This window comes from Macrosteles quadrilineatus, unplaced genomic scaffold (genome assembly GCF_028750875.1).
Source record: "Macrosteles quadrilineatus isolate MER2022 unplaced genomic scaffold, UCM_ALF_1.0 Scaffold_2__2_contigs__length_208266976, whole genome shotgun sequence".
In the NCBI taxonomy this organism is placed as follows: Eukaryota; Metazoa; Arthropoda; class Insecta; order Hemiptera; family Cicadellidae; genus Macrosteles; species Macrosteles quadrilineatus.
This window is the reverse complement of record NW_026542595.1, coordinates 45,321,878-45,342,266: the sequence shown is the minus strand read 5'-3', so window position 1 is coordinate 45,342,266 and position 20,389 is coordinate 45,321,878. Positions and strand designations below refer to the sequence as shown.

At 32.8% G+C, this 20,389-nt stretch overlaps 1 protein-coding gene across 2 annotated transcripts in view; it reads right to left on the bottom strand.

Annotated features, from left to right (window-relative positions):
• The window catches only part of LOC128986435 (synaptogenesis protein syg-2-like), a 339,320-nt gene that overhangs the window by 20,729 nt on the left and 298,202 nt on the right, over positions 1-20,389 (bottom strand). For both annotated transcript variants that reach the window (XM_054406805.1, XM_054406806.1), the window contains exon 2: positions 564-696. In XM_054406805.1, coding sequence (XP_054262780.1) covers positions 564-696 — 133 coding nt within the window. The remainder of the gene's footprint in view (positions 1-563; positions 697-20,389) is intronic.

Sequence of the window (20,389 nt, the reverse complement as noted above, 5' to 3'; positions counted from 1 at the left end):
CATCATACTTAACTTGAGGTTTATTCATCAAATGATCGAGAGTTTTTATGTTACTAATACTGCCTTGAGAAAACTCAATTAAGTAGTTTCACTAGTTCAATCGTTTCAAGTGCAAAAGTGGTACCATACGTATTAGAGCATTGGGTATTAATACAAGTTCTAGATGCCAGACAAAATAAGCAGCAGCACAATGAGTAACTAAACAACGCAAGAAATCGCAGCCACACCACCCTAATCTCATTCATGATTGAGTTTAAAGACTGCTTGGTTGCGTGCGGCCTTTCTTAAGTAATGATTTAGTGATTGGCTTCCTTCCTATAGTCCAAACGAGCGTGCCTAAGGCACAAAATATTTACCTTAGTTTATTTCAGCCAAGAATATGCTGATCCGCTTTTATTAACTACGTAGAACAAAAAAAACCTACATTGTTGTTCATGTATAGGCAAATAAATAGTCTTTAAGAGATGCACTCGTGAAAACATTTTCCATTTGTTACGCCTGCTTACCATCGGTATGTTCAAACTTTTAGATAGTACAATAAAGAGCTGTAGTTTTATTTGTACCTGTAAAGCGGTTTGCCCGCTCCCTCTCTGAACCACAGGACCATGTAGACTCTGTCCTCGCGGCCACTGGGCTTGATGTTGCATGGCAGCTCAGCACCTCGGCCCAACACTGCGCTCACCTCCTCCATAGCTCCTGTGCAACAAACCATGTAACTATTATAGACCATACATCAAAGAACTAGTTACAGCTTGCTCGTTCACATTTACTGCTATTCCGTTTATCTAAATACCACTTTGATAGTTAACATAGTGTTTTGTTTTTTTTATCTAGCAAACTACGGGAAATGTTTTAAACAATAAACAGCTTCGAAACTAAGAATACAGGTAACACATTTAAAATATGCATGTAAAAAATGTTACAATGCTAAGGATTTACAGATAAGTGTAGAACGAGTTAAAAGACTAATAAGTTTCAAAATTTACTTTTTCCCGTTTTGTACGTACCGTTCCTGATTTTTCGTTTATTTATTGATAATATATAATTATATCACTTGTTTATTATTAGTAAAAAAAGACTAGGTGAGAGTTGAAGTCATCCAAATATTAAAATAAAACGTACAACAGCTATAGTAAAACAGCTTTTAGTAGATTAAGTAAAATACGTTGAACTATTTTGAACCATGCAATCTACTGTATGTATAAATTATTATAAGCTATAAGCCACGACACAAAATTGTCACGTAATATAACTAGATAATAGACACGTTCAGCTAAGAGAAAACTTATGTTTCTCACAAATAAGTAGGCAAAACTCAATAAACCAAAGACTTAATGTGGTTTGAGTCTTGTTCTGAATTTCAATACCCGAGGGAAATTCTACATTGTTATATTAAAGGGTGGATTCATTTGTTACTATTCTATATGACCATAACTATTGTTCCATGCAGGCATAATTTATTGATGCAATTGTCACTATAGAAAATTTGTTTTATTTCTGCAAGCTTTTTTCTGTTATTAAGCAAAGTAATCCAAAAAGATATTTTATAATATTTAGGTTTGAATGTCATTAACTACAAAGCACTCATTTTAAAATGTCTCCAATAAGTCTTTGAACTATTTACAACATTAATTAATTTCATCAGTGGGTTCAACTAACTAATCGACATGGAAAGAATAAGCCTTTGGAGATATTTCCGATTCTCAAGAATTTGGGTTTAGTTATGTTTTTTTTTATCATCCTAAATACGGTGTTACTCATTCATGTTATGTCTTTTAAAACGGTTCAAATTAGTTTATAATTCGAAGATTTCTATCTAAGGAAAATAACCTATCCAAAATATTAGTGTTTGGCATGAATAAGTTAATTTAATGGTGGAACTCAAAGTATCCCAGTTTCAAAATCTAGATTGTCCCATTGTCCAAATGTACCTAAATGTAGTTTCCAGTTCAATATACAATTCCTTATTTAGTCGAGATCACGAATTCGTAAGGAATTGTAAGGTATTCTGCAAATTCACAATAAAGAAATATAAGGTACTTCCGCTTGTAAAATGGGAGAATTTGCCTTGTCCTCGCACACTACAATTTAAAATACGTACCATATTATATTTCCCCGAAGTTTAACGGTTAAGATGTACTAAGTGAATTAAAATAAATTTTGTTGTCACATCAAAAGTTTTGAAAAGCCCTACCGTATTTAAAATATTGTTTATAAACCATAGTGCAGATCTTTCTTGGATAAAACCCTGAACCCGGGGACCGGTGCATGCGCACTTGGGTTTGTCCCAATCCAAAAGCCTTTTAGGAAAAGTGACCTAAAACTATCATATTTTCAACCGAGCTTGTTAATTTAAACTGAAGTACATACTTTATCTTCTGCGAAAATGCGTGGTATTGAATAGAGATTAAGAAAAATCACAAAATCGTAGATTACTATTAGTCGTTCAGAAGAAAGAATCCAACATTTAAATGTTTTTATAACCTGTGTTTAAATCCACTGAAAAAAAAAAACTTTTTAATTTATTTCAATAAACAAAACTTTGGCGGGACAATCGGAACTCTGTATCTTTGTATATAAAATACAGGTACACATACAAAATTTCACGACACTGTAGTTTCATATTTGTAATGAGAGGTATGGTGCAATACTTTGGCTAATCACATCGTAAGCCATGGTTTAGCCACATAGGTGAGATAGGTGCCTCTAGGGGCTGGATCAATGCCTAATTACAGCTTCAGTTTGAGTTACGACGCGGCGCTATCTGTGCTTTGAGGCTTTTGCTGGATCCTCCCCTTCTAAACGGCGGATTATCTTTCTTGCGAAAGTTCCCCCAGTTTGGTTTATGGTTAATACGCTCTAGTATAATTGCTTGATAGATAGTTGGAGTGCCTTAGTTATCTTCACGCTATAGTCCTGAACCTATATACAACATACTAAATGGAAACGTAATCTTGGTTAGCATATAGTTTGAAAAATTAATTGTTTTATTAAGTTTGCTGTTTCTTGGTTACCGCTACGTCACCAATCACCAGTAGATCTGAATAGGCTACGTAAATCTGATTGAAAATGTTAAGTGTACCTAGACGCAATACTCACGTTAAATATATTTTATAACACGTTTAAAAGAAAAACATAATATTTTTGGGTCAGCATTAAACTAAGGAATCGGTATCTTAAGGGAAAACAAATGCGTTTCAAATTAATCAATAGTTAAAGCTTTTAACTATTACGTTACTCAGTTTCCATCGCAGCTGTCCACTGCGTGACTTTTTAACGACAATCTGAGCATGCTGAATTTGTACTATAATTTTAGTGAATCATTTTGATTGGTTCAACAGTTACGTGTTTCGAAGTTTACAGGGTTTGTGGCTAAACATTCCCCAAGTTGTATAGTTAGTCTTCAACTGTATCTCTGCCTCGAAATACCTCCAACCAATGCCAAGTAAAATCTGCGTCTGCTGTGCTTCAGTTAGTAATAATAGGATTAAGAGGCAGCCAACCATGGATTTTTTACTTTATAAAGGATATAGGTAGTCTTTGTGTTACTACTTAATATCAAAATAAAAATATAGTAGTATTGATGGTTGTACTATATATTAACTCTTTAGCCTGCCTCTTGTTATACTGTATTTATGTTAAGGCTTTGGCACGCTTAATAATGAATAACTAATATTGTTCTTTTTAACTTATATAGCCTAGTATGAAACGTTTGTAAGCCCAACACAGACTGTGCTAATTTCCCTAATGACATACAATATTACCTATCTATTGTACGGATTAATCCAACAGAATAAAAGTTCAAAGCAAAGTAAGGTTTTTCTAAATGCAACATACATAAAGTAGGAAAGGCAGTATCCTTTGTAAAAACTTAATGTAGGCCGTATATAAACTTCCGACCATTAACCTGTCAAATACATGCCTGCAGCCCGCAAGCTGTGAGAACCCTTTTCTACTCATAACTAAACGCATTTCCTCGATTGTTTTATACACTTGACCTAGTCACTAATATTTCATCTGATGTATTCGTATATAAGCATTTTTAAGCCATGTATCAATTATTGTTATATAAAATATGATATAAATGGACGGTATTATTTTGATTTTTCATTCTTTCGAACTCTAGGAAATGAAAAAGTAGTATAATATTTGGATTTGATTAAAAGCTAAACTTTTTCATTCTAAACTATGAATGAAACGAAGTCGGATCACAAGTTGACTTCTTCAACGAACAGTTGTCTTCCTTCAGAAGGAAATCCTCTAACATTATCTTTGTTATGCCTGTTTTGTAGCTGATGTATGTTTGTTTTGTTCCAAAATCTCTTTCATTCTTGTTATTCATTTATAGATTTATTGTTGTGTGTTGTTAATTTTTCACAGAACGTATTGTCATCATAGTTTATATATTGTTAAATCTTGAGGAGATATTTGTTGTTGTACTTTCAAAATCTATATGCTTTTTCTGAAGTCCAAATCAAAATTACATATTTTTTTATTATCTGTACAATACTTTGTTAATGTTATTATCTGTTATTGTTGTTACGTTGTTGTCTTGTTATTATTTTTGTTGCAATGCTGCTTTGTTTCATGGTCATTATGTAACTTTTCTTATTATTTAATCTTTTCATTCTGCTCATGTGCTTAAAACACATATATTTTGTAAATGGTGTATCCGTTGATATTAATAAATAAATAAACGAATGGCGATTATAGTATATAGGACAAGATAAGGAGTTTTTTCTGTATCCAAATTCTCATGCTTAAGGTGGTGGATTTAAAACCATATTTAGTATTAAACCTTATTATCTTAGTAACGCATATTTCTCATGATTGAATAATATCGAGCTTCATAAAAATAACCTTCGACGTCTTCGTAAAAAGAACGAGAGAGTAACACATAATGTCTAAAGTAAATCCAAACCCTCTAAGATAAAAAAATTCACACAAGAGGTAAAAATACTCTTAATTTAAGTTGTTAAAAAGTTTATGTTTGTGTTCAATAGGATAGTTGTTCACCTTCTTAGTCAATTGATAGGATCGCATAGGTGAAAAAGTAAGAATGCAATCAAATGGCACAGTTTTGATGGTCTGTTGCCAGTAATTGGAGGACAACGCTGAAGGCTTTCGAAGTTCAAGTTGGGGCAACCTTTTTCTGAGAAGTACAACGGACCGCCTACCGCTGAAGCTTTTCGCTGTTCCATTGTGCGCCAAACTTGCTGAAGGTAAACTTTTCCTACCCAACTTCCACAAGTAGCAAATTAGTTCCACGCTTAAAACTTTCTTGCATGGTAAATACTTTCTTTCTTTATTTATACATGTTACTTTTAGAGCCTAATGCTTGAAAAATATTTTCTCCATCAATTTAGCGCAGATTGTTTATCAATATGAAATTGTTTAAAGAAAATATTTTCGGGAAACTTCAAAAATGCAAGAGTGGTTTTATAGAACCTCTCTAAGACCTGTTTGTTAGTTTACTGAGCACAAACAATCTGCTTAGTATTCAGGACCAAGTCCCGGGATATATCGGATACAACCCTTTTGTTTTCGTATTGAGCTCCGACCGTTGGTACTTTCTCCTGGCATTTAAAAAGAGATTTGGAGTTAATTTTATTTAACTTTATGTATGCATGAAGGTAAATTTATAAAGCCAATCACAATGGAAAATCGCCATTACTGACTTAATGAAAAAATAAATCAAATTAATTTTATTCGTAAAACTATATTTTTAAAACGTATTGAGTTAGTATAGGTTATACCTTTAAAAGACCTAGGATCCGCTTGAAATCATAGCAGTATTCTGAAACCATTCATTCTTTAATTATTAGTTTTAGGCTATATAAGAAAACAATAAAGACTACTGATTAAAAAATGTGTCAACAGACTACGTGAGTAATACAATGACCAGCTCAACATTTCTTTTTCTAAAGACTTTGTACTTTGCTTCTTATGTTATAAATATGAACATAAGTTGATATCTTTAAAAAATGTATAACTGCTTTTTACCATAGATGAGATTCATACAATTATATTAAATAAATTAATTTGAGTTGTTTTAGTTGTATTAAGCTACAACTTTTCCAAATCTTTGGACACTTTTTAATCCATAATGAAGTAAATTTATCTTGAACCTTTTTAGTTAACCCATTTAGTAACTAACTTATTGTTATAAAGGAATTAATGAGATATCGTAAAGAATGTATTATTAATGAATATTACTGCAAGTACTCCCTATGCCATTCCATGGATTCGGATATAAACTTTTCTGAATAAAAAAATATATATATACATTGTATTAATAAGGTAGCATTTCAGATTTCAGAGAACATTTTTGAGTTAGTAGTTCGGCAACCTACAAAGACAACTTTACTGTACTAGCATACGAATCAATTATTTAAAAGTTCATCGAACCTTAAATAAGTATTAAAAAATTAAAATATCAGTCTACAGAATTGGGTTGTATGAATCGCATTGAAAACAGAACCAGACTTACCTTTCGGTAACATATTAAAATATCAAGACAAATAAATTAATTAGCTAATTACATGGCTATAAACGTCCAAGAAACTATCAAGACTTTCAAAGTCTCGTCATTGAATAGCTTCAATACTTACTATTCTATGGACTTATTAACTTAAGACTTTTCATGTATGGGGCTGAAATGCTAAAAAGCATACTCCGAATTTCAATCACTTCTGGTTGATTAATTAAGATAAAAATGGCGGCAACTCGGAGGCAAGCCCCCGAAGCCATATTCATACTCGTTACAAGGCGCTAGGGAGCGGCTGGATTATTCCAGTTATGCACTCTCCGGAGACTATGAAAGCTTTTAGCGTGTCGTGTATTACAATAAAACAGTACGGATTAAATTAATTGCAGCTGTGTTGCGATTGCCTCGGGAGCACTAAGCTTTACTCCGAATGTAATATTAATTAGATTAAGAGATAATTGTACTGCAATGCAATATTATATGATCTTTTGATCTCAACCTAAGTATTGTTTCATTTTGAATATTTAGAAATTTAGTTTTGAGACCAGTTTTACTTTAATCTACTTACGTGTAGTAAAATATGCCATCATATACATGAATTAGCCCTATGGATCAGCTAAGACAATTTAAATATTAGTTCCATCCAGTTTATGTTGGGGGCGTTTTGTTGCTAACTCAAATTGTCTCTAGTTGTTTAAATATTTAAATTGTTTTAACCACGCGAAAGCGGCAAAAATATTATAATGATAGCCTGTAATTTAGTAGATAATCTTTTTTTACAATAGTGCTCTCTAAGTGCATGTAAGATATACATACACATTTTTAATGCAACGATCCAGAACACCATTGAAAAGGGGTTTGAACTACACAAACTTACAGGGATCTACATACTGTAAGACGATACAAGGTTCCACATCAGTTATTCCATTAGGCTCAGACTGATATGCATTTCATTGAACTATCGAAGCTAGCGTGCCGTATCACGTAGACCATTAATAATAATGTGGATAGCGGATCCTCCCTTCCACATCACGCAACCTCCAGAGTGCGGACTCAGCTACGGCGCCGCGCAAAACTCAATGTGAATTATAGCCTTACGACGGTATAAGAAAGTGTTTATATATCTGGTGTATTCGCATTTGATACAAGGAAACACGTAAACATTGTATCAACATTTGGCCTGATTCAAGGGCTATAGAAAAAAATATAGCTAGTAGTTAGATTTGGGAACTATGCATTTTTATTTTATTTGTTGTCCTTCTTTAACATTATAGGACTTTATATTATTGTATTACATTATAGTCTTCCCCTAACCGATTTATTCAACACTTAAGACTAAGCTTAGATAACGGTTATCGACGGTATTTATCCTTGGAACTCAGTATAAGCATATATGATATCTTAAAACGCGTAATTAACATCAAATCACAACTTAACTAGGTGACGTTTGCCTGGTTTTTAAAATGCAAGTCAGTATTATTCAAAAATTTTGTTTCGGAATTCACTGTATTTCCTGTATGAGTACAAAACAACGCAATTGGTAATGGACAACGAGTCAAGAATACAAGGTTACGTTCAAACTTCAAATATTGAATCGAATCATAAAATACTTACGATAGCCTAGATCACGAACAAGTGCAGAGATATGACGAAGATAAACGGAATAAAATAATTCGTTAAAACAATTCCGGTTTGTAATTAAAACTATATAAAAGGGTAAATATGCTAAAAAGCAATAAATTTCAAACTCAGCCGATTTATCAAATTTATATTTCGAAATTGCCTCCTATACTTTAGCCATATATACAACAAAAAATAAACAAAAAAATCTTATATTTAGGATTAAACAAACTCTAAAAACTAACATTGGTCTCACATCAGCTCATTCTACTTGGCATCTGTTTCAATGGTCAGTCAGCTACTTTGTCAGGTGACTTTATTGGCCATTGTTCATTAACCTGTTATTCCTGACAACAATTTACACCGTTTACTTTCTACGAGTTGATTGTTTGATGTAAACCACGTAATACCCTGCAAGTGATGATTACAATTGCATCCGTTTTACAAGAATATTGCGAAAACCTCAGTGCTGCTGGACAATTTGATAGCTTGAGAAATTTGTTTTCAATTAATGCACTCTAAAATCGGTAAAAGTATCAAGAAAATGATGAAAAGTACATTTTTTTTCAAGACCCATAAACCCATTTTCAATGCCTAATAGTTTTCAAAGGTTTAAATATTTTTCCTATACAAAATAAAACTAACCAGTAAATACAAAACGAACAATCAATTATTCATTATTATGATTCAAATAATTGTAATTTGGGTCCTTCGATAGAACTCTAATTCGGGTTTTTGACAAAAAGAATTATTGTTAAAATCCACATATTATCAAAAATATTTTAAGCAATTTATGTAATATAACCTCGTGATTTTCACTTTTTTTCTCCTAATAAACCCAACACCACAGTCCGTAGTTCACAAATAGTTTACCTCCGTTAAGAGATTATTAACAATATTATGTTATAAATTATTATTATCTTTTTAAAATGTTTAGAAAAAAATTAAGCCATTATGAATACATTCTTCTTGCTGTATAGTGTAATATTTGACTCAGGGAATTTAAAGAGGTGATGGAAGTCACGCTCTTTGAATAAATTAAATGCAAAGAACCCCAGCGATTGAAGTACTGAAATTACGAATGAAACTAGATAAAATATATTGTTCAATAAAAATAATAAAAAAATCGTAATATAGCTGTTACACGTGTTGTTTATTTAAACTACATTTTTAGCAAAGTACTCTCATTACAAATAATTATTGAGGATAATCGCCAAATTTTCCTCTTTTCATGACTCTAAAATGCTTGCCTAATAATCAATGTAGTTATGCATTATTATAATTATCATTTCGTTTCGTGAAGAGATGATTAGAAACCGTGAGATTCATTAGTGCTTAACCCCACAAACAACAAACAAGCTTCGAGGCTTCTCCAAGTTGGAGCCTCTTTAATCTGTCAAATCTGAGGGAACGCACAGGGATATACTTCCTTCATAAAGATTAGTCTTTACTTGATGTTTGTTGCTGTTACAGAAAATACAACCTTTAGTGTTTAAAGTGATCTTGACTCCGAATGTATGGATTTGTTAGAAGAATTTGGCAATTAATTATTACCAAATTCTTCTCCTGTTATTTCTTCAGATTATGAATAAATTTCAAATTCGAACACGCAAGTGAAATCACTGATTCGGTAACTGTGTTTGTATACGATAAAACATGACAAACGAATATTTATTTTCCACTTTTCTAGTAAAATCACTGCGATGTATTATAAACAAAGAAATGTTGAAATAACAGAGGTCAAGGTTTGTTGAATGCAAAGCAAAGTTGATTAGACAGATCGACAAACGGTTTGGCAGGTTGATGTAATCGATTTATAATCAGGTCTGAATGTAATGATGATAGGGTAGACAGTGATGTGAACCTCGCAAACACGCACATCGCAATTGATCCACCTCTTCAGTTACTCTGAGCTGCCAAAGCTCGTCCACCTAATACCAACCGTTACACGTTAATAACGATATCAAGTTACAGAGTGGGCGTTATACATTGCCCTGATAGTAGCTTTGATACTGGAGTTAGCTTAAGTTTCACCATCTACTTTAGACAGGTAAAAAATTTAGTCTCTTTCGAACGGTGTTTCCAAAGAACAATTGTCTAACTTAAATATTTATCGTTGATACAATTCAACATCCAGATAAAAGAAAAGCTTTTAATTGAGAGATCGTATTAGATACAGATTACTGCATACATGCCATTATAAGATTACATTATTGGGAGTTATAATAATGTTGAAATGTATCATGATTTAGAAGTTTTAAGTTTGTAAGATAGCTAGTACTGTAATATGACTGTAATATGACTTACTCATATCATTTGACATTCATAGCTTACTTCATTACAAAAAGTCAAGTGTAGCACTTGGGGTATAAGGAATAATTGTATATATTTTTATGAAATAAGATAAAACTCTTTCAATGTTCTCTTTCAATATCTGTTGAAAGACTTTTTATGCAGATTAACCGTATTCCAATCGTTACATAAAGCAATATTTTTATCAATATATCACTATACTAATAAAAAAATATATATATCAACTATGTACTATCTATTAGTTAAACGTATTGCGATTGGAGGATATATTTCAGCAATGTGTAATACGGATCGTAAGAAACGAAGGAATGGGCATTTACTAATATTACTTCTTTGCCGTATCGAAGCAGTGCAACACCTCTTGCTTGTTACTCAGTTATCGACAAAATGTAGATTTTGTGAATCAATAAAATATCTGTTCGACGTAGCATCAACCCATGCAATTCAGTCTTATATTACTCGGCTTCTTCCCTTATTTCCTCGTCACCCCTCGCCCCGGGGACACCCTCGGTAATCCTCCATATCCTACAGGAAGCTGGAATAGATTGACTTTTTCCAGTTTGGATTTATTGCTTTCTCAGGACACTCTTTTAAAAACCTCAAAGCGTATATATTCCACATAACAGAGACTAAACTCGCTGCCAAAAGTCTAGCGAAAGTGTGTGCTACTTTTTACCGTGAAAAGAGATTTGAAATTACTGGAATCTTCATAAAATCTTCTTTATGTTCTAACCTACAGCAAAGATATTTTATAAACGCTTCCTATATTTCTTACAATAAAAAGTTTACGATAGTTAGTGTTCACTCAGTTTATGTTAAAGATTCAAGAAACTAGTCGAAACTTGCCCAGAAGCAACTTTTGTTCCAGAACTAATTAGTTTATGTGATAGTTTTGAAAATCTGTAATGAACATGTCTTTAGTTAAATATATTTTGATGACTTATTTATGCTCTAAACTTAATGTTGAATACCTTTTTTTTTTGATAATTGATCAATATTCACTATCATTGTTGATTTTTAATGTTATCGCAATAATAATACTGTATAATACATTATCATATTAATACTCACCAGTCTTACACAGTGTGTTATATTCACAAAAATGTGGATATGTTACCAGACTAGTAGAGTAATGCCCGTTTCAAACTTATTGCGTGGATGTGGCCCATTCACAGACATGAGAAGGTATATTCACGTATGTGGATATGTTAGCAGACTAGTAGAGTAATGCCCATTTCAAAGTTATTGCATGGATGTGGCCCATTCACAGACATGAGAAGGTATATTCACGTATGTGGATATGATACCAGACAAGTAGAGTAATGTCCGTTTCAAAGTCATTGCGTGGATGTGGCCCATTCACAGACATGAGAAGGTATATTCACGTATGTGGATATGTTACAGACTAGTAGAGTAATGCCCGTTTCAAAGTTATTGCGTGGATGTGGCCCATTCACTGGAGATCGATGGTTGATGGCTTACTGCGGTCTCCGCATACACATCAAACCTTCTCCTCTCTATAACTTTGATTTATTGTTATTGCATGATATTCCCAATATACCTTTTCTATATGTTCCTTACTTCCATATCCCATACCTGAGATTTGTGGAGTAAACTATTCTCTAAATACATTGTTATCTATTTTTTTTGTTTCTACCAAATCTCCAAAAATCTTCCGTTAAATACTAATCATTTCTACTAATATTCAGTGGCAATCGTCGGTTCATTTATTTCAAATAATAGGTGTGGTATTGAAATATTTAATTTATGTAGGTGGATTAAATATTCCTTTTTATCACTGTACAGTATTTGCAGAGAGTAGCTTATTGTTTTCGAAAACATTTTCGAGATAGAGTTTTTTTTACAAAACATTCGTTTAACAATGGTTTAACGTCCCCCTGAACCCAAAAAAGTGTATTTTAAAGTGAAATAATATCTCCGAGCACAATATTTTGTTAAAATATATCTCACTTTTCCCACAACAGTTTTGTAAGGATTAAATTAGAGTTATAATAAATAAATGTTCTAAAGCTTTTAAGGCAAGGAAAAAAATTAAGTATATTTTGAAAAGGAAAACATGAACATTTTTTAACACCCCTAGTTATCGTTTAATAACACAGTTGAACTAAAACCGTTTAACAACAGGCACAAGTTTTTGTATATCTAACTTATTTATTGTATTACTTCTTTATTATTAAGTTAAGTTATTATTAACTAATAGCTTAACTTTAACAGTTAATAAAACTTAGTACTAATTTGACGATGTTAATTAAATCATTAGTCCAGTTTAAGGATAGTAAGAAGCCAATTAATTAAGTGATTATCTCCTCCCACGTTCATGTCGGGGCCACACAACGATTTAGATCTCGTCTGAGATTAAGTCAATTGAGTTACATTGCTTTGCAGGCCATTACAGCACTATAAGAAAATATTCCTGCTAAGGCATTTAAAAAAAGTAAAATATTAACTGTACGCTGGCAGTTTGACATACTTCAAGATTGTATACAAAGATTTTCCTTCAAGTGTCGTATGGATTTTAAGACAAGAGATTAAAACGGCAAAGTAATAGTAAATAATATTAGAATAGCCTCTTTTATAAGCCACACAGGCACACAAGAGGGCACAACTCGCTGAAAGTTTCCACGAAAACCCGTGAACTTGTGTTAGGCCGTGCAGGCCTAAATACGTTTGAAAATGTTGGTCTCTAAGGAGCAAACTCAGTATTTCAGACACACTCACTCTGGTTATTAGCCTCTAGGGAGGATATAGGTTCTGCTTCAGAGATAAAATGTGTCCTCAGCATTTGATAGCTTAACTGGTGAGAATAAAAGCAACTCTTTTTCAACTCCTCTTGATTTTATAGCATTAGCTTGTATGGCAGCTTTCATGCGTGATGACGATTTATTATGATATGTCCAGAACCGTATAATATATCTTTTTATAGTTCCAATTTAACATAGAGATTTCATAATGATTTTATGGGCTGTAATAAAATATACGTAAGCTTACCTGTTGGAGTGCACATATTTGATTGCAATTCAATTACAACAATCAACACAAGAACACATTTTAAAATGTACTATTATGAACTGTTTATACAACGATATTTGCTACATTCTAATTTGACATTTTGATAGCAATTTTAGGTTCTATATCATAAATTGATTTTATTAACAATCAAAAGTGAAAACTTAACAATTGTCCTTTAGACATGTATAAAAGAGATAAAGTATTGATTCAGTTATGTATTTATAAGAAGAAACCGAAGAGATAATTTCTACTCCATTATGAGTTTAAATTACTCCTAACTACGTCCACGTGTCTCAAAGTTGTTGTATTTTACTTTCTTCTTCAGAGCAGGAGAATATTTTTTACTAGAAATTTATAAGTTTGACTTAAACATAGATATTTTTAAACAATATACAGGGCGTTTATAAAAGAATCATCAGGTTTTAAAACTTTTTATTGACGTTAATGTTAAACAAATATGGCTATAAAATACATCAACAGAAAGGAGAACTCTTAAATTTGTCATAGATACCCCTATAAGTGCTCAATGTGCCGTCCATTAGCCGTGGAGCAAGTTTCCAATCTATGTTGTAAATCGTCCCATACACCGGCTAGCATAGCAAGGTTCATTGATTCTACAGCATTGTGAATTCGTCCACGGAGCTCTTGAAGTGTTTGAGGCGTTGGCATTATAAAAACGTTGTAAAAAATCACACAACGAAAGATCAGAAGATCTACGGGGCCATTTGAGAAGGGTCAAGTCATCATCGTTAAATCTGCCAATCCACCTCAGTTTCTAAGAGAACTCTTGCGTGACCACTGCTTTTACATTTTAATACACCTCCAGAGTTCTTAAATTGGCGATACCACCTTAAAATGCTTTAGTGTGTAGGAGGAGTCTGTCTAAAATGACTACGAAACTCGCGCTGGACGGTTATTAAAGATGCACATAAGTCATAATGAAAAACACAAATTTTTGTTCTTGAGTTGTAATTATTTTGCAAACACGTCCAATAAACAACCAATACTGATTATTGAATAGCTGATTATAAAACTTGGAAACATGCTTTTTAAGCACATGTTTCTAATATTAATGTGAGAAAAGAATTGGGTGAGGTACATGCCATTAAAACCTGATGATTCTTTTATAAATGCCCTGTATAGTAAATTCAAAAACAGATTGCGTTTCTTCGTTAAAAACTTCTTACAGTAGTAATTTATTGTGTTGTAATCTCACTTACACATCTTTAAAATATACACTATACTTTGCAATGTATCAAAGTTAACTATGCCTACATTTTGGCTAGTTGTATTGTGCTGTTGTTGTGTTTTGCTGGTAAGTAGTTGTTGCTAGTTAGGGCTAGTTTTTGCTAGTCCTGTATTTCGTGGTTATATTTTATAGTTAGAATTTACACTAAAATGATTAAAACCATGAACAGTATTGTAAACATAATTAAAGTAGAATTCCGAGTTGCCAATATATGTACAAGTCTGTTATTTAGCCATCAGATTGTGGCTAATTGAATGTGGTTAGCATTGGAGAGTGATTAAAGATTATCAGAAATATGACACATACTTTCCTACAATCCCTTGTCAACAACCGTTTTATGAACGATGGGAATAACTATGATATTTTATGGGTAAAACCACAAATGCTGCTATAACCTTTGAACTGTAATTTTTACAGTATTGATAGTTGTCCCATTATGTAAAGAGTTAAAAGGACCAAAACATACTAAATTTTAATAAAATTGGAAAATTTTTTTAAGATTCATTTGTCCTATATGTTATGGGTTTTACGTGAAAACCACCATTTCTAATATAAAAAAAAATATTAAATTCCCGGTAACACAAAAATGTGAGGTCGAATTTCTTTAAGTATTTATATTAAGTGCTTGATAAATGATTAGATCAAGAAACCTGAGTTGATATAAGTGATTGTTTGGTTTTTAGTTATGAAATATAAGTCTATTTATGGGAGTTAAGTATATTTTGCCTAATGTTATCGTTTTTGTTAAGTAATTTCTTTGAACCTTTGCGCTTAATACGTGTCTTTTGTCTTGTACCATCACACCCAATACACAATTAAATCTGCGTTATAATGACTTGGTGAATACTACAGGCAGTGTTGTTGACCACCCGTTAGTGAACTCTTAACTGAGATTGATAAATAATAAGCCAAAAATAAGGCCGTATAATACAATAAGTTGGCGCCTTATAAACCTAACTGAGACTAGCCTTACAATCTTAAAAAAAATTAAAGAACTAACTTATTTACTATGATAGCCTGTGAATACGCCGTTGAGATGATTAAATATTCATTAATGGCACATAAAGTATTCATATATATTGTGAGTTATTTGTGTGTACAGTATTCAGTAGCTTATAAGAGAAGAAAGTTAGTTTGTAAAAAGCTTTGTAGAAAGCTTACGTATGTAATAGCTATTTACCTTACAAGTGTAGTAAGAGCGTTTTTACATCACGCAGGTGAATGTTGTGCAACGAGCGGAAGCGAGTTGCATAATTTACCGAAGTGATGTAAACACGCTCTTGCGTAACGTGTAACGTAGAAGATTTTACCTGACCCGACAATATACAGGAGGTTACGAACAATATTTTTCACTATCCATTTCACTCATCTTCTAACAGTAACGTTCATTTACAAACAAAAGCTAGGTTAGGAAAATTCTTCAAAACATAACAAATAAAATTCAAGCACACAGCTGATTTCTAGCGTTGAACGTCGTTGGCTCCATAGAGAAATATTTTTTAATTTGAGCACTCAATGTTATTTAAATGGGTTTCATTACATCACCGAGTGAGTTTTTTTCAACTTTACATCGACGACGAAGTTATATACATCACGCTTGGGACAGGGAAGTTTAACATGGCGGGTTAGGTAAAACATGATTACGCCACACTACACTGTTTTGACGAACTTCCCAAGCAAGTATTTAGTCCAGAAAACAGCTGTTTGCCGTCAGCTTAATCAAATGGGGTTTCATTACGTACTACTGTACTGTAATGAGTTTTAACGGACACCAACCAGCTGATTATATACTGTACTTGGCAATCAGTGAGAGTGGTTAGTTTATAAACAAAAACATAACCACTCTAGAGGTTATGACAGTTAGTGTTGGTTAGTCCTTTAGTTGATGGCAATATACAGTATAATGATTTGTACGGGTTTAGTAGTATGGCGTAAAATTCCGTACGTCACTCGTTCAAAATGTGTTTAACGAACTCGTATGGTAATCCCGCACTCGACTTCGTCTCGCACGGGAACAACCTCACTCGTCCAGTAAACACCTATTATCAGGACTAGTAACGTAATATACTATGGTATTCTTTGTAAGGTTTAAAACTTATTGTGTATAAGGTCGGGACGTAACCTTTACAGGACCATGTAGTAGGGACTGTATATGTCAAAAACTAGTGTTAATAAGCACAACACTTTTCACACAAAATTCTTCACATAAATGTATCTATTGATACTGATAACGCATTGAATGTGGTAGTTTGTTACTTGTAAAATTGTATTCATAAAAATATAAAAGAATGTTATGAAACAAGTTGATAAATGTAACTGTGGCACGACCTGTTGTTTAGAGCTGTATGTCTCTGAAAAGCTCCTTTGAAAGAGGCTCTCTCGTTCGTCACCACTCCTCCAGTCCTCGCGTCTAATGAGTTTTCATTCACCGTCCTCAGCGTTAAATAATCTTTTATAACATCATTTATTAGATAAAATGAACCGAGGGTAATTTAACGTTCCATAAATTATATGTTTTCATTTTACGAATCCGGCTTTTGAGACGCTTTATTATTAAAGCGATTAAAGGATGTTTCATTCATTTAATGCGTAAATAACGATCACGTGGTAGAGTCAAATTACAAGCATTGTTTCATTACCTACTACGCTATTTGCTATTACTGATCATGAGTAGTTTGTTGGTTACTTTCAGTAATAAATCCAGGAACGTTTTGTCCCGTTGTTAGTAATTGGCGAGTTGCCTGTGGGTCCAAGGCAGCGATATAATGGTTTGGCGTTTTGACGAATCGACTTGGAAAACAAAAAAACAGATTCAGTCTAGTTCTCGTACTGCTGGTTCATTCCTTGCGTCTCGATGCTTAGTACGATTTATGCATTGGCCTTCAAGGCCCTTGTAAATGCAAACAGTGTAGGATAAAAGAACTCACTAGCCTCTTAAGACGTAGAGATACAAATAACTACTTTGTAGTAGATATTTGTATCTCTACATCTTAAGATGTTTATATAAAAGCATAGTAAAGGGTGAGCCATAAAAACTTTATAGTTTTTCATACGGTGATTGCTCAGCTGTTATATTATCCACAGAGCTCGTTGTTGCAGATAGTTGTTTAGTTAATGCAATTTTGTAGTTAGTTAACATGGCATCAGTGGCAAGTGCATCGTTGGTCTTTAGTGATTAAAACGTTTTTTTTTTTTAAATAGTACGTTTTTGTTACTTAACCACATCTTGTCACTCCAACATTGGTCGTTATGGAACCTTTCATTGTCCAAATACGATTTTAAAGTGGGAAAGTAAGTTACGGAATACGGCTTCTTCTCCCAAAATAAAGCCCAAGCGGGAGGTCTCGTACATTATTGAAAATGTTCACGCAAGTGTTCTACAGAATCATTGACGTCCAGCACGTAAAAAGTCTGTTGCACAGACATTACATCACGTTACTTTTGGATATGTTGCTATCTGAATAGTGAAGTTTTTTTGCCGAAGCCCCGCAATATTGCTGAAATTAAGCAGTGCAAAGACACGAGATTGCTGCTATCCATCAATCAGTGTTGCGAAAAATACATGGACATCACTTGAGAGGAATTATCCACCATAAATAAAATGGCAAAATTATGTAAAGATTTTAGTTTTAATTCCAGTAAAAAACTCTTTTTTGTTCTTGAACAATTTTGCTTTAAAAAGATTTATGTTATCTGTTGGCTCACCCATTATTATTACCATGCAGCTATACACCAGCCTCCAACAGAGGGAATTCCATTCAAACTTTCAAACATCATAAAGTGTATTCAAAAAGTCTTTTTAGAAACCTACCCCCTCCGCCAAATGTCATGACATGAAAAGTCCGAATTTACTTCATATTCATGTAAATTATTTTAATACAGATTGTGGCTCAATATTTTCTATTACAATAAACATGAGCGTATAAGGTGGTAGAGACAACTGTGGAATAGCGACTGGCTTATGCTTCCTGAGGGAAATTATCCAACCTAGACTCAGACATCACTCCTCAGTGGAGTCTGTACTCAACATTTGATCAAACACTTGATAGACATTGTGGAGCACCTGAGTTACATCTATGTTATTAATTAGGTCACTGGTGTTGTATTGATATTGTTCAATGCAGGTAATTTTTATATGTTTGTTTATGAAACAACAGTCCTGCTCAGAAAATAATTTACTTCGATGTTATAATAGAGAATATTTTTAAAGGTTCATGTTTTATATGGTTCAATGAAACTCAACTTTCATGTTAGTACACAATAAAAGTAAAATGAAGTTCAAGCCGAGTTTACAACGCACAATGTACCCTTGGACACGTTTAGCGCACTAAAGAACATTCGTTTAAACTCATTAGCTTTTGATTAGGTAATGGTACTTTTCCCTAAATAACGATTCTTAAGAACATTTATGATACTTTTATCTCAATCATTTCCGTAATTTATCAGTTTATCAATTATTTAAGATGGTGACACCACTTTGTGCGTATTGTAACCAAAATAAAATACTAGTGAAGGATGAGTGGTGCGAACTTGTAGTGACTAAGGCCGACATGTTCCTTAGACACAGCTGTTCATTAATAGCCCATGCAGCTAATGGGAACTTACAGTTTATAGGACTTACAGTTTATAGTGGAATCCGAACCACATTTTTCCTTTTAATTAACGATTTGGGATAATTATCAGTATAGTACAGTGGATATATTTGCACTGTTAAATTTTCAATTCATTTTTGATAACCTTCCATCTCGGTTCATGTTCCTCCCAATGTTGTTACATTCACCATTAGCACTTAAGTCACAATCAATCATTGTCACACTCTCATTGTTCATACTTGTTATTGTTAAGTTTTTATATTTTATTGCACTGTCAAATATTCAAATTTTTATATTTCCCTTTTCGATCCTGTATTTAGTGAAGCAGGCTGTTAATGTTAGTTCAATTTTAAGACCATTGCATGTTTTTTTTTTCTCTCTCTTGTTTGCCGATGTTGTATGTTCATAGAATATATATTTGTTTTTCATTTTTCATTACTCTGTTGCAAATCATTAGTGTTAGTGGTGTTAGCATGTACTAAAAGCACAACCAAATAGCAAGATGTAAATCTTATAGCATGTTAATAGTATTTATTGATCCACAAATTGTTATTGCATGTAATTGATTGTACAAATGGCGATTTTGCCGTAAATAAATAAATAAATAAATAAATATAATCGTTGTACACTAGTGCGGACGTTAATCCACACCAGGGAGCATCGCATCTACAGTGAATGCCTATAAATATTCACAATTAGTGACCTCCTATACTCTATCAACATTACTATTTCCATATATCTAATTAATCTTCCATTGCAATGTGGAATTAGAGTAGAAGTTAGATACGTCTGTGTTTTCAGAGAGTTATATGATATTCTAGGTCTGAAAATTTTTGAACAAGAACGATTTCTTGAGTTTCCATGCAGTAGTATCAAGAAGTACAACAGTATACCCAGCACTCAGCGTTAAGTTCCTTCCATTGTTTCTGTAGTTTTCATATTTAAAGTTTACGTCATTCTCATAAGAAAACGTTGGTTTTATGTAGGTGTTTAGCAAAAGTAATAAGGTTAACATTTTCGTTAGCCTCTGAGAAACTAAATAATCATTAATAATCGAAAACCTACGTTAATGTAAACTAATTTTCCTAGTTAGACACG